At 48.1% G+C, this 15,252-nt stretch overlaps 1 protein-coding gene across 1 annotated transcript; it reads left to right on the plus strand.

Moving 5' to 3' along the window:
- The first annotated feature begins 5,213 nt into the window (after positions 1-5,213).
- Positions 5,214-10,867, plus strand: ZNF689 (zinc finger protein 689). The gene is made up of 3 exons (XM_008514305.2): positions 5,214-6,131; positions 6,342-6,455; positions 7,941-10,867. The coding sequence occupies exons 1-3, from the start codon at positions 5,930-5,932 to the stop codon at positions 9,122-9,124; spliced, it is 1,500 nt and encodes a 499-aa protein (XP_008512527.1). The 5' UTR covers positions 5,214-5,929; the 3' UTR covers positions 9,125-10,867.
- The last annotated feature ends 4,385 nt before the right edge of the window (positions 10,868-15,252 follow it).

The raw sequence follows: 15,252 nt of genomic DNA on the forward strand, positions 1-15,252 counted from the left end.
AAAAAAAGCACTGAGATCTCGGTTTTTTGAGAAGTGTTTCCACCGAAATGCCCACATTTAAGGTCTTACCAGGGAGAGGAGTCAGCTTACCCCTGGAAAGAATTCAGCCCTTCCTTATGAGAACACTATATAGTTTCGGAGGCCTGGAGCAAGGAAGAAGGGATGGTACTTTTACTCAAATTGGGAAACTTGTGCCTGAGGCAGGTGGGGCATCTCCGTATGAGGGATTCACACTTGGACCTTTATACCTTGGATGATCAGGCACTCAGACTGAGGTGCTGCTCTGTCTCCATACACAACTGCCTGATTCCCAGAGAAAGATAACTACGGTGATTCAAAGCACCCTACAATCTTTGGTTCCAATTCTCTTGTCTCTGCAGAAAGCAAGAGTAAAGAAAAGAACAGAAGGAAGAAATGGAGGTCAGGGAACTTAATGCAGCCTGTGTAAGAGAGAGGCCACCACATAAGGCGTGGCAAGACCCCCTTGAAGTAACTGAGGGCCCTAACTATAGAGGGTGTGGCCAGATATTGCCTCAGGGTTCCTCAGCCCCAGAAGAACAGTACTTTCAGGCTCCAAAGCGTATGTCTGGCCAGCCACCAGCAGGTCAACTCTGCTGAGCAGCCCTTCCCTGTGACAGTCTGCGTGCTGTTCTCTCAGTGTAAGGCCCTGCGCCAGCAGCAGCTCATCCACACAGGCGAGACACCCTTCCCCTGCCCCCAGTGTGGCTGCTGCTTTTGAAGAAGTAGGGCACTGGCCACCCACGTAAGGGAGAAGCCCTCTGCATGTCTGCAGCTCTTTGCCTTCCCCTCACTGTTGGTCAGACACAGGCAGAGCCACTCTGGTGACTGTTTCCATGTTTGTGGGACATGTGGTGTCCACTTTTCCCAGAGGGCTCACCTGGCCTAGCAGCAGCTGCTCCATACAAGGCACACCTGTGTCCTGACTGTGGCTGCTACTTCCTGTATATTCACAAATGCAGACATATGTGCACAGACTGTGGGTGCCACTTAGCATACCCCTCCCTCCTGGCCAACCACTGGCTCATACACTTGCATAAGCACTGCTCCCATTGCCTACAATGTGGCACTCACTTGGCTCTCTGGGAAAACTTCCTCCAGCATCAGCTCATCCACTCAGGAAAGAATCCCTACTGGTGCTATGACTGTGGGCGGTGCTTCCGCCAGAGGCTCCCTTGGCCATTCATAGGCGCACACACACATGCAAGAAATCTTGGGGCCGGCCAGGTGGCACAGCGGTTAAGTGTGCATGTTCTGCTTCAGTGGCCCAGGGTTCACTGGTTTGGATCCCGGGTGCGGACATGGCACCGCTTGGCAAGCCATGCTGTGGCAGATGTCCCACATATAAAGTAGAGGAAGATGGGCACGGCTGTTAGCTCAGGGCCAGTCTTCCTCAGCAAAAAGAGGAGGATTGGCAGCAGATGTTAGCTCAGGGCTAATCTTCCTCAAGGAAAAAAAAAAGAAATCTTACTCCTGCCCAGAGTGTTTCATCTGCTTCTCCTACTCCTCTCTCCTGCTCAGCTACTGGTGCATCCACTCTGATGAGAGGTCATTTCCCTGCACTGAGTGGGAAAAGCTTCAAGAGAAAGTATGTCCTGAAAACCCACCACTGGATCCATCAGGCAAACAAGGAGAAGCAGAGGTGTGGGAGACCTGGGCAGTTCCTGTTCCAGGGTCCTGTCCTTGGGGATCAGGACCTCCCAGTTCACATCCACTATTTCTCAGATAAGTTCCAGGAGTGTTGGTGACCTGGGTCAGATGTTATGAAGGAGCTTACGATGGAAGATATCGCTTCTCATCAAGTGTTGGCCATGCAGAGCCACCAAAGGCAGGAAAGACAGGAAGAAAGAGGGATGTACAAAGAGACAAGGTCTGTAGGTGCTTTGTAGTTCCCCTTCAGGGAGCAGGATATAGAGGTAATCAGAAATGTACCAGTGAGGGGCCGGCCCAGTGGCATAGTGGTTAAGTTCGCACCCTCCACTTCAGGACCCCAGGGTTCACAGGCCCGGATCCCGGACACGGACCTAGCACCACTGGTCAAGCCATGCTGTGGTGGTATCCCACATAAAATAGAGGGAGATTGACACAGATGTTAGCTCAGCAACAGTCTTCCTCAAGAGAAAAAAAAAAAAAGAGGAAGGGGACCAGCCCAGTGGAGCAGCAGTTAAGTTCACACATTCTGCTTTGGTGGCCTGGGGTTCGCCGATTTGGATCCTGGGTGCGGACCTATGCATTGCTTATCAAGCCATGCTATGGCAGGGGTCCCACATATAAAGTAGAGGAAGATGGGCACAGATGTTACCTCAGGGCCAATCTTCCTCAGTAAAAAGAGGAGGATTGGCAGCAGACGGTAGCTCAGGGCTAATCTTCCTTTAAAAAAAAGAGGAAGATTGGCACCAGATGTTTAGCTCAGGGCCAATCTTCCTCACACACAAAAAAAGAGAAATGTACTAGTGAGTTACCTCACTCAGAAAGGGACAGGTTGGAAGTGGACTAGGTGAATCTGTTAAGAAAAGGTAAGGGGGCCAGCCCAGTGGTGCAGCGGTTAAATTTGCATGTTCCGCTTTGGTGGCCTGGGGTTCGCTGGTTCAGATCCTGGGTGCAGAGCTACACACTGCTTGTTGAACCATGCTGTGGCAGGCATCCCACACATAAAAAGTAGAGGAAGGTGGGCACAGATGTTAGCTCAGTGCTACTCTTGCTCAGAAAAAAAGAGGAGCATTGGTGGCAGATGTTGGCTCAGGGCTTATCTTCCTCAAAAAAGAAGAAAAAGAAAAGGTAAGACTCCTTCATTACTCATGACCCTCTCCCAGGACCAACACTGCAAGTCTGGGTTTATGGTGCAATGACATATTAGGCAAAGGTCAGGTTCCAGCCAGTCTATAAGGTGAAGTCTGTGTGTGCTATAATTGAAGGCTGCACTTTCAGGCACTTCCTTGCACTGAGCATGAAACAAGGAGAAATTAATCTCAAGGCCTTTCACACAGTTCAGAGGTGCCAGTGCAATGCAGAAGACATTCCAGGTTCAAATATCCTCCCTGCCTTTACTAAAAGGTTTTGGACAAGCTGCTCAACCTTCTGATAACTGATATAAGGATAATCATCCTCATAAGGACTCTAGAAGGTGAGTTTCAACTGATTATCTCTATCAGTGTGCCCACAAGGTGGCACCTGGTACTTAGTTAGTTGGCCCACAACATCATTTCCCTAGACCCAGAACAGGGTGCTTTTGGTCTTTATGTGGCCTCTTGGTGTTTAGACTCCCTGAATCTTCTCCATCCTTCTCTGCAGTGGGCTGTCTTCCTTCAGGAGGAGTCCCACTTCTCCCTGTGCCCAATATGGATCCAGAAATTTATACAGCAAGGAGCAAGGGGCTCTGCTTTCACATTGTCTTGGGTGCTTCTTTCTCTAAAGTGTTTCTCTACAGTTAAGATCATCTGACTCTGCCTGATTCCTAGGTCCTGCCTTAGTGGCTCCCACCAAGATGACGGCAAGCCTGGCCAAACAGGGCCTCCACAGGCTATGGCCAAAAGGGCTAGGCTGAGGCTGCACCTCAGTCCAGCCTGCCTTCCCACTTCCTGGATGTGGGAAGAGGGCCCAGCACCTTCTCACCTCAATATTCAATCATCTTCTTTCCTGTTCAATGTCACCATCTTCTCCTTGATCAGTTGTCAGTACATCACTACTATTTAGGCAAAATGTCCACAGAGGAAGTCTGATTCCTTTCCAGACTCCTCAGTTTAGTCACTTTCTTCCTTCCTAATGAAATGGTTTGCTATCCCTTTACCTTATTATTCCCTTAGCAGCCTAAGTTTACATTCTTGTTTCTCCAAACTGAACTATGTGTAGGAAGAAAGAGTAGGCACAAAGCTTTCAGCACATCCTGCAAACTACTAGAGTAATCTTCCTAAAACATTATTGGAAGGTCGTTCACTTCTCTAGACTTACTTAGAGCTCCCCAGTGTACAGGGTAAAGCCCTCCAACATCTGGTGCCAACCTACCATTTCAGTCCTTCAGTTTTACCATAAGTGCATCTTGTACTGCATCAGAAAATATCATTATTCCCTTCACGCTCCGAATGTCCGGAATTCTTCGCTTTGAGCCGGAAAGCTTTACTGCCGTAGAATTCAGCTCTTTATTCAACAAATGTATATTAAGCACCACTGCCCTGCCTAAATCTTACCCCTTTCACAGACCAAACTCATTTCCCACCTGATGCATCAATCCACAAGGTCATTAGGAGGAGGGACTCTGTCTTATTCATTTTGGCAATCTTGACGTTTCTACCCATTCCCCCAGGAGTTTGTTCAACAAACACAGTCGCTATCCTTAAGATGGAGCAGAACTCAATGAATGTTTACTGCAGTTTTTTTCTACCTTCTCTGTTCAAAAGCCATCTTCCTTGGAATGTCTTATTGCCTACGTGATCTTGTGGCTGCCTGTCATATTGTTTTTCTTTATCCCCTGCAGGCTTTGGGGTAGTGTTTTGCCCATAGCAGCTGCTTTAAAATATTGATTAATGGGTTGGAGAGATAGATGTGTACTTCACCAGCTGAACTAAGAGATGTAGCGAATGGTAGTCTCCTGCCCCCAGATCCCCTGGGAGATGACGCTGAACTGGTGAAATGCTGCACCAACAACACTTCCACATAAGTGGGGTCAGATGGAGTCGGTGCTGACTGGTTGCATCAGCAATTTTCCTGTGCCTTTCACATACATGCTTGTATCATTGTTATTATTAGTTCTTATGCCTCACAAGACTATAAACTCCATCCAGAGCATGGCCCATGACTTATTCCTGTAACCCTGCTTCTCCTAACTGCCTGGCGCCAGGCTTTGTATACTGAACAAATGTCATGTAAAAATAAAGTACGGAGAGAGATGCAGAAGATTGAACCTGAGAAGAGACCACGAGGTCAGGTGAATTCTTGAGTTAGCAAGCAAATCAGGATAGTACGAAGGAAGGGTGCAGAGTTCAGTTGTATGAACAAAGGCCCTGTCAGCTCCAGGTTTAAATGTTTGTTTCTTCTCCTTACCAGCAGTATCCCTCTGAGATTTTCTTCATCGATAGAACCGGGACGGTAACCATCACCCCCACACAACGGTAGCAAAGAATAAATAAGATGAAATGTGTTATATAGTGGGCATGGTGCCTGTGCACAGGGAACGCTAACGTTAATTCCCTTCCCAAAAGGGCAACAAGGGAGTTATCCATTATCCAAAGCGAAGGCTGCTCTGAGAAAGCCACGGAAGGGAACCAGGGGAATCTCAGACCCGGATTGGCCAGAGTGGCTCCGTCACTCAAATCCTTCCCTCCCTCAGCCAGGCAGCGCCTGCCAGAGAACAAGGGCCCGTCACTGATCCCAAGCCAGGTCGCCGCTGCCCGCCTCAGAACTCACTGCGGTCACCCGACACCGCGGGTCCAGCTTCCTGCCCTGACGCTTCCGTTGGCTTCGTTCAAACAGGCCGCTTTCGCCAGCACCCAATCAGAATGCTCGATCTTCGGCCGCTGCCCAATGAGCGCGTGTAATGGGGGAAACGGGGCGTGAAGCCCAACCGCAGCGCCATCACACTTGAGGGCAAAGAGGTTAGGAAGCCGGCATGGCGCTCCGGTCAATAAAATCGATAGCTGGAAACTGCCTGTGTTCCAGGCAAAGGCGGTGCAGTAGCAGCGCCGCCATTTTCCCTGAAGGCATCTTCCGGTGCCTTTCACCCAAGTTCGGACAGGAGTTTCCTGAATAACAGGGAGAGGTTCCCGTTAGCCCCGCAGGCGGCCAACGCTGATTCCCTCCGGACCTTCACAGGCACGCTCAGCCCCGGTCCGGCGGGGCTTCCAAATCCCGGGGTCCGCCAGCGCGCAGGGACCGAGGCCGGGACGGGGAAGGCCGTGGCGCTGGCTTCTCGGGCCCAATGGCGCCGCCTTCGGCTTCGCTCTCCGCGCGGGAACCAGAAGCTGGATCCGGCCGGAGAAGAGGAAAGAAGCCGAGGGCAGTGAAGTTCGCGGACGTGGCCGTGTACTTCTCCCCGGAGGAGTGGGAGTGTCTGCGGCCCGCGCAGAGGGCCCTGTACCGGGACGTGATGCGGGAGACCTACGGCCACCTGGGCGCGCTCGGTGAGGTCCGGCCCAATCCGCTTCTGCGGGCCCCGAAGGGAAGAAGCTTGTGGCTGGGGGGAGGACAGAGAGCCTAGAGTGTCCAGAGTCCAGGCCTGTGACCAGGTTGTGTCAGGGGAGGAGGACGGGGTTTTGGCAAGAGATGCCATGGGGTAGATATTACCCAGCGTTATCTATGAGCAGGGCCTCTGACTGTTTTTCTTTCCCCAGGGTGCGCAGGTCCCAAACCAGTTCTCATCTCCTGGTTGGAACGAAATACTGATGTTTGGGAACCAGCTGCTCTGGATCCGCAGGAGTACCCAAGAGGGGTAACAGGCCAAAGAAGTGAGTGAAAAATGCCCATGGAGGGCCTGCAGCCTCTAATGACTCAGTCCAGAGTTTTGGGGGCTAAGGGTACCCATGACCCACGCTGCAGTGCTCCATTTACTGTGTTCGTTTTCCCAGTTTAAGGGTCTTGTCTCTGATGGGGTCAGTTGGTTGGGCCAACACACAACAAATCACATGTCAGTTTGCAAACTAACCACCTGCAGTTCTCTGTTGTGTGAATGAATCTGAGCTTTTGAAAGAAGCTACCCTCTTGCCTCCTTTCCAGGATTTCTGCCCCTAGCCTGCTCCGAGTTGCATTCTGACTGAGAGATCCTATATCTCTCTGAGTTTTCTGTGTTTTGTTAAAGGGATCTAAGGGGGAACAGCTGCCTAGGGTGCAGGGGCCTCTTTCTGGCAGGATGACCCTGATAATTGCAGGAATCTGTACACCCTCCTTAGGATCAAGCAAGGCTGTAATGCCATCCAGGTGAGAAGGGGCTCAGATCCAACCAGCGAGACAGATGGAACTGGCTGGGCTGGAGTTTCTGTGCCAGATTCTCTAATACCAGGGCTATCTAAGATTCAGATCTGACCATGATATTTCGTTGCTTAAAACCTTTCCATTTTTGCCAAGGCAGATCGTCAGATGGCTGTCAGTTATATCTAAGTCACTTGGGGAACTTGATAAAAATACGGATTCCAGGACCCCATCCCAGAATTACTGATTTACTCTTACAGATGCCTAGGAACTTGTATTTTTTTCAAATAGCCCCAGGTGATTTGGATGTCTGTTTAAGTCTGAGAACCACTGGATAAAATACAGTTCAAAGTCCTTACAGCAGTAGTTCTGCATGTGGTCCTCAGACCAACAGCAGCATCACTTGGAATGTGTTAGAAATGCAAATTCTGGGGCCGACCTGGTTAAGTTTGCATGTTCCGCTTTGGTGGCCCAGGGTTCACAGATTGGGAATGGCTCATCAAGCCATGCTGTGGCAGTGTCCCACATACAAAATAGAGGAAGACTGACACAGATGTTAGCTCAGGGGCAATCATCTTCACAAAAAAGAAATGCAAGTTCTTGGGCCCCCCCAGACCTGCTGAATCCACAGTGGGGAGTAGGGCCCAGCAATCTATTTGAGTAAGCCCTCCAAATGATTCTGATCACAATAAAATTTGAGAACCATTGGCTTAGAGGGCCTTATGATCTAGTCACTGCTAGCTCATACCTCATTTGTTTCTACTTCCTGCCTTACATTTACCTCTTCAAAAACTTTTAATTTTTAAAGTCAGCGTAATCTCCTCTGACTTCCCCCTTCTCCGACTTCTCTAAGCTGGGTTAGGGGCTCCTGGAATACCCTCCCTATTTCCCTAGCAGTATGTCACACTAGGCTGGCTGTGGCACTAACACTCCTTGAAAACAGGGGCTGAGTCTGTAACCTGTAATACTGTAATAGGTAAAGTAGGAGCCCAGTATTTGTTTAATTTCTCCCTGTGTCCCTCTAGAAACCAGAACCAGAAAGAAGAATGGAGAGAAGGAAGTATTTCTACCTAAGGAGCCACCCCGAAAGGGGAAGCGAGGGCGGCGGCCCAGCAAACCCCGGCTGATCCCCAGGCAGACATCTGGGGGCCCCATCTGCCCTGACTGTGGTTGTACCTTCCCTGATCACTCAGCCCTGGAGAGCCACAAGTGTGCCCAGAATCTGAAAAAGCCTTACCCTTGCCCAGATTGTGGGCGCCGCTTTTCCTACCCATCCCTGCTGGTCAGTCACCGTCGGGCCCACTCTGGTGAGTGTCCCTATGTTTGTGACCAGTGTGGCAAACGTTTTTCCCAGCGCAAGAACCTCTCCCAGCACCAGGTTATTCATACAGGCGAGAAGCCCTACCACTGCCCTGACTGTGGCCGCTGCTTCCGTAGGAGTCGGTCTTTGGCCAATCATCGGACCACACATACAGGCGAAAAACCCCACCAGTGCCCTAGCTGTGGGCGTCGCTTTGCCTATCCCTCCCTGCTAGCCATCCACCAGCGCACACACACAGGAGAGAAGCCCTACACCTGCCTAGAATGCAACCGCCGCTTCCGCCAGCGCACCGCCCTAGTCATCCACCAGCGCATCCACACTGGCGAGAAGCCCTACCCATGTCCAGACTGTGAGCGGCGTTTCTCCTCCTCCTCTCGCCTGGTGAGTCACCGGCGAGTACACTCTGGGGAGCGTCCCTATGCCTGTGAGCACTGTGAGGCCCGTTTCTCCCAGCGCAGTACACTGCTCCAGCACCAGCTCTTGCACACAGGAGAGAAGCCCTACCCCTGCCCAGACTGTGGACGTGCCTTCCGGCGGAGCGGCTCCCTAGCCATACATCGCAGCACGCACACCGAGGAGAAGCTGCACGCTTGTGATGACTGCGGCCGCCGCTTTGCCTACCCCTCGCTACTGGCCAGTCACCGGCGTGTTCATTCAGGCGAGCGGCCCTATGCCTGCGACCTGTGCTCCAAGCGCTTTGCCCAGTGGAGCCACCTGGCCCAGCACCAGCTCCTGCACACTGGGGAGAAGCCTTTCCCCTGCCTTGAATGTGGCCGTTGCTTCCGCCAGAGGTGGTCTCTGGCTGTCCACAAGTGTAGCCCCAGGGTCCAAAACTGTAGCCCTAGATCTGCTATAGGGGAGCCCAGCCAGAAGGGTGGTGTCCTGTAGAATGGGACTGAAATGTATAAGTTCATTTCATTTCATGGAGAGGTCCAGAGAAGGCAAGGAGAAGCCCCAGATCATACAGGGCAGAGTCAGAACTATAACCCAGGTCTTGTGCTACATGGACCTGAACTTTAGTATATTCCACCACACTGGCTGCCTTACCTACTGTGTGTCTAGAACAGACAGTTCCACTAGGAGAGGTGACATTTGGTTAAAGTTTTCCAAGCTGCCCTATCCTAAAAGAATTTGTATGTGTGAATATCAAGGCTAAAAGTTCTCCCCATCTATTTTAGGGGCTGCTTTTCTAGTTTGTGCATACAGGGATTACCCATCACCTTGCATGAAGTCAGGAAAATCCCATTTATAGGGAGGCAGGATCTTCTACTCTGCCTTCCTCAATGCTAGGTTTAAACAAACCTGGTTTAGCCCCATTTTTACAACACTCCTGCCAAGTGGTCTTCTCCTCTTGCTTTAAAACCTCTTGACAGGGAGCTCACTACCTCACAAGGCAGGTCATTTCAGTCTGGGATAGCTCTGATCTTCGGAAGGCTATTAGGTACCACATTCTCCTTCCCTGTATGCCTTGCCCAGAATATGTTTAATACTTCATCTACATGGCAGCCCATCAGGTAATGTAATCACAGCTACTTTACCCCAACATTTTCAGGTTAAACAGCATTAATTTGGTCAATTGTTCCTTAAAGACAGGGTTTCCATTCCCACACATGATCTCTCTCCAAACAGGTGCTGGTTTTTCAACGTCCCTTGTAAGGGTCACACAAAAATAAGCCAGCACCGCAGTGTTACTAGACACCTTCTTGGTCTGTACTTGTTTTAACAGCTCTAGATTGCACTGGATTCGGGGGTGGCAGCACTGTACCAGGGGTTTATCGGGTTGCAGACACCTAAATACCTAAGCTTTTTTTAAAAAACCATATGCTGTGAAGCTGTCTTTTGCACCGTTTTTGGAACATTGGTTCAGGTTGGGTCCGGGACACAAGCACAGTGAGCTTTGGGAGAAGACTGATCTTAAGGAAAAGCAGGGGAGCGATGGCCTAGCAGCAGGAAGTAAAAATGGGAGCAGCTTGCCGTGCTTCACCTGGTGGATTTGGATTCGTTCCAGGCAGCCAGTGCCTGGCAAATCCTTGAGCTGGGTCTCCTCCCTGATTCTCATCAGAATAAGAAGACGTCAGCACAGAGCCTTCCATAAGGACTTCCAGAGTCCTCAGTCAACATTTTTTCATAAAATGAGGTGAGGCCATTCAATGAGGGTAGGAAGTTGGGTAATTGAACACAAAGCAGGAAGAGTGTACAGTCATCAAGTTGGGTTCAAGCCTGCCTCCCTCACATAAGCTCCAGAGGGCAGTGGCAGCAATGTGTCTTAATCTTTGATATGCTGCTACAGCACCCACCCGAGTAGTTACGAGTAAAGCTTTACCAAATTAAATGAACAAGGCCTGCCACTTTACCTTGGATAGCTGTGCCAAACTGAAATTTCCAAACATGACTTCTCATATGTTCCAGAGCTGGAGTGGATCCTCCTCCTACCCCTGTCGCTTCTTCCTTCAGCTCTCCTGATTTCAGCCCCAGCATTGAGGAGTGACTGGAGAACACAGTGTTTGTAGTGACCTCTGTCCTGGTATTTAATGTTGCATTGTAACTGTCTGTTTCTCCTTGGATGATGCGCTACCCCAAGGCAGAGGTCATACCAGATTGAGTCTCATTAAAATGTGTGATGAATGATTATGTTCCTTGTGAAATTACTGTTTATAAAATGTAAATTTAGTTCCTCAACTGAGTAGAAATTTTTATAGTTCTGATGGAGACCTGCCCTACTCTAGCAGAGACCTGTTAGATGCCTGCCTAACCCCATTTTAGAACTGGCTCTTTTCCCTACTTTTGTCACCAGGCTGACCCAACTATTTCCTTACCTAGGAATTTTATAACTTTCTTAGGGCCTGGATTGTAACTCAAAACTTGGGAGCTGTTGGTGGCCAACTTCCAGTATGTAGTCTATGAAGGGCAGAGAAGAGAGACAACTTCCCCTTAAGGCACTTAAGTCTGTTGGATGATTAGCTGTGATCCTGGCTGTATGTTCACTGGGTGATCCCAGTATCCTTCCAGTAAATTCCCCCTTCTGCTTTAGGTAGTTTAAGTTGAGTTTCTGCAACCAAAAGAACTAATACACAGCCCCAATATGGGTTAATCTCCATCTGCCATCATGCCTATATACAAGCTACGAGGGAAAAAAATGGCAATGCTGCTGAGAGGGGCCAGCCATGTACATTTCCTGATCTCCAACCTCAGCTGAACTTTCAGCATTACTTACATTTTCCATATATCCCAAACCAGTGACTATTTTCTTCTGCACTAAGAAAACACAAGGTGGGGCTGGCCCTGTGGCCGAGTGGTTAAGTTTGCGCACTCTGCTTCCGTGGCCCAGGGTTTTGCCGTTGGAATCCTGGGCGCAGACATGGCACTGCTCATCAGGCCATGTTGAGGCGGCATCCCACATGCTACAACTAGAAGGACCCAAAACTGAAAAAAAAAAATCAACTATGTACTGGGGGAATTTGGGGAGAAAACACACACAAAAAACCCCCAAAAGGTGTCAAATAGGAACTCCAACATTCCACTCCCCACTCTGACTCCAAATTTACCTGTGTGACCTCGTATTTACTTGCTTCCATCCCACCTCGGGAAATCCCTCATACTGCAATGCTCATCAACATAACCGCCTGGATTTCATTCCTTCTGCCCCCTCAGGGACCTTGCTTCATCTATTATTCTTTCTCTCTGCTCTTAGTTTTATGGCTTCAGTCTCTTGTCCCTAACACAACACACTTCAGTTTATAAACATGCTAAGATCTGTCTTTAAAAACAGTAAAGAACTTTTTCTCTGGCCTCTGTCCCCATCTCCTATTTTCAGTTAAATTTCTTGAAGCAGTAGCCTACATTCACTGTACCCATTGTTTATTCTTTGGCCCACTGCAACAGTACTACAGCCACTTTGTTGAGCATTTATGATGTGCCACATACTGTATTAAGCACTTTATATACATTCCAATCTAAGTTTTGCAAGAACTCCATAAAGTAGGTGTTAGGAGATGCTTCTCCATTAGTCTCTCACATTGCTATATATCTTGCTGAGTATGCCAAAGATGCAAGGCCCTGCCTTCGACAAATCCTCAGATTTGAGCCAATTCCAGACTTAGAGCCCCATGAAATGAGGGGAGGCTGGGTTCCCTTGATGAAGGACCTTGTTACATTGGCAAGACCATATGAGGTAGATCTTCCTAGCCTTTTCCAAGTGTTTACAGCCATTTGCTGGGCACTGGAGAACTGGACATTGGATCTAAACTGATTCTAATTCTTGGAAATCAAAAACATCACTGTAGGCCCAGTCGACTCATGGAGATCAGTGTGTGCAGAAAAGGGTTAACTTAGCAGGCCTAGGTTGCTCAAACCCTACACATTCCAAAGAAGGCTCATCTTCAGGACCAGCACTTGGCTTACTCCTGGGAAATAAATTCTGAACTCTTAGAATATTTTGTCTGATTAGAGTATTTTTGTATGCTGGAGGCCTTAAGCCACACTGTATCAATCTTCCCAGATAAGTTTATGATTTATAGTGAGTGCCTGTTTCTGCTCTCAGGGCCTGAGGGCTGAGCAGCTGAGGTCAGTCATGTGGGCACTCCATGTCTATATGACTGACCCCCAATAAAAACCGTGGACACCAAGGCTCAAGTGAGCTTCTTTGGTTGGGAACAATCTGCACATATTGTTACAAAGCACTGCTGGGAGAATTAAATGCATCCCTGAGCAACTCCACTGAGAGAATACCAGGAAGTTTGCACCTGCTTTCTCCTGGACTTTGCCCCACACACCTTTTCTTTTGCTGATTGCAACCTGTATCCTTTTGTTTTAATACACCATAACCTTGAGTATAACAAAAAAAAAAAAAAAAAAAAAAGCAAGGCCTTGGCCACTCTCTCAGGGTTGTGTTTGCAGCAAGCAACCTTGAGGGAGAGGTAATCTCTCTATCTCAGACAAAGAGCAGCTTGCTTACCACTTTCTATAAAACAGTAGGTTCCCCAAGCTAATTGTTCCTCCCCTATAATGCAACTCACTGTGCCTAGCATCCATCTGGGCCCCTCCATGTTGCCTCTGTGGGTCTTAGGAGGCAAAAGGAACCAATGCACACATGATGCTCAGGCTGCTTCTTGTGCCATGAATAAGGTCTGTTGTCTCCGATATAGGAGTCTCTTGTCTTCTGCCAGCGTCCATGAAACAGTAACTGACTAACTTGTTAATTTGTAAGTAGGGTAACCTCAAATTGCACACCTGACAGTAGGTATTATTTCCCTTTAATAGAGGAGGAAACTGAGGCTCAGTGAGATTAAATAACCTGCCCAGGATCACACATCTGTTATAATCTAAGGGCCAGGATTCCAAGCCAGGTCTGACTCCAAAGCCAGCTGCTATATCATGTATTACTCTACTAAAACTGTCCTTTAAGATGACTGATGACATAGTTAACAAATCAATATTTTAGTTTTTAATCATATTTAACTTAGTTTTCCTAAACTCTCTTATAACTTAGCTTTCATTCTCCGTATTCTTCTAGACTTCCTGGTGCCACTTGGAGTTCCTTCTAGAGTATACATGTGGGAATTCCTTCCTAGCATTTCTTGGGAAATGTGTATTTTTTCCCAAATCCCAAGAATCATCAGTCAAGAAACTGGGAAAATGCAAAAAAGTATTATAATCTCCTGTGAATTAAAGCTTAACAATCAACAGAGAAGTTACTGGTTTGGAGGATATCACTGAAAGCAAGAGTAGGAAATGCTGACATGAAAGACTGAAAGTTAATGTCAATATATCTGGCAAAGGGACAGGAGCAGCTAGAAAAAAGATGTCACAACATAATCAACTAGTCTTGCTTGTAGCTGTTGCCATCTTATAGGTCTGTGTTCCTGGTCCTGTCTGCTGCTAACCATTAGTTATTTTGCGAATAAAAAAACTATTATACTCACAGGATACTTTGTACAAATCCTATGAGTGGTGTTCAAGAAATAAGCTTTGGAAGACAAATAGGTTGGTTTTAAAAATTAGAGGTTGCAAATTGTGATTTTTTTTGGTATAAAATACACATAAAATTTACTATTTTAACCATTTTTAAGTATATAATTCAGTGGCATTAAGTACATTCACAATGCTATGTAGCCATCACCACCAGTTCCAGAACTTTTTCATCATCCTAGACAGAAACTCTGTACCCATTAAACAATAAACAAATACATTAACATGGTATTTACAATTTTGATAGTTATTACCAAATTGCTTTCCAAGGAGGTTGTATGATTTACACTCCCTTGGGGGCTAGCCCAGTGGCACAGTGGTTAAGTTTGCACACTCTGCTTCAGTGGCCAGGGTTCGCCGGTTCAGATCCCGGGTGTGGACATGGCACTGCTTGGCAAGACATGCTGTGGTAGGCGTCCCACATATAAAGTAGAGGAAGATGGGCACGGATGTTAGCTCAGGGCTAGCCTTCCTCAGCAAAAAGAGGAGGATTGGCAGCAGATGTTAGCTCAGGGCTAATCTTCCTCGGGGGAAAAAAAAAAAAAGGTAGGGGGGCTGGCCCCATGGCCAAGTGGTTCCGCGGCCCAGGGTTTTGCCGGTTCGGATGCTGGGTGCAGACGTGACACCACTCATCAGACCACGCTGAGGCGGCGTCCCACATGCCACAACTAGAAGGACCCACAACTAAAAATATATACAACTATGTACCGGGGGGCTTTGGGGAAATAAAGGAAAAATAAAATCTTTAAAAAAAAATTGAATTTACACTCCCAACAGCAATGTGGGAGTGCCTGTATCTACAACTTTAATAACACAGTGTATCATTCATTCCTTCATTCAACAAATATCTTGGTAACTACCACATGCCATGTAATCTTCTAGAAAATGGAGATGCAGCCCTGAACAATACAAAGTCCTTGCTCTCCTGGAGATTAGAGGCTAAAGGAAAAGGCAGATGATATCAGGAAGAGGTCAGTGTAGGATGAGGGGATGAAAGTGATGAGGGGCATTATTTTGGACAGGTGTGTCACCAAACGTTGATCCTTGCT

This window comes from Equus przewalskii, chromosome 12, assembly GCF_037783145.1.
Source record: "Equus przewalskii isolate Varuska chromosome 12, EquPr2, whole genome shotgun sequence".
NCBI classification, from domain to species: domain Eukaryota; kingdom Metazoa; phylum Chordata; class Mammalia; order Perissodactyla; family Equidae; genus Equus; species Equus przewalskii.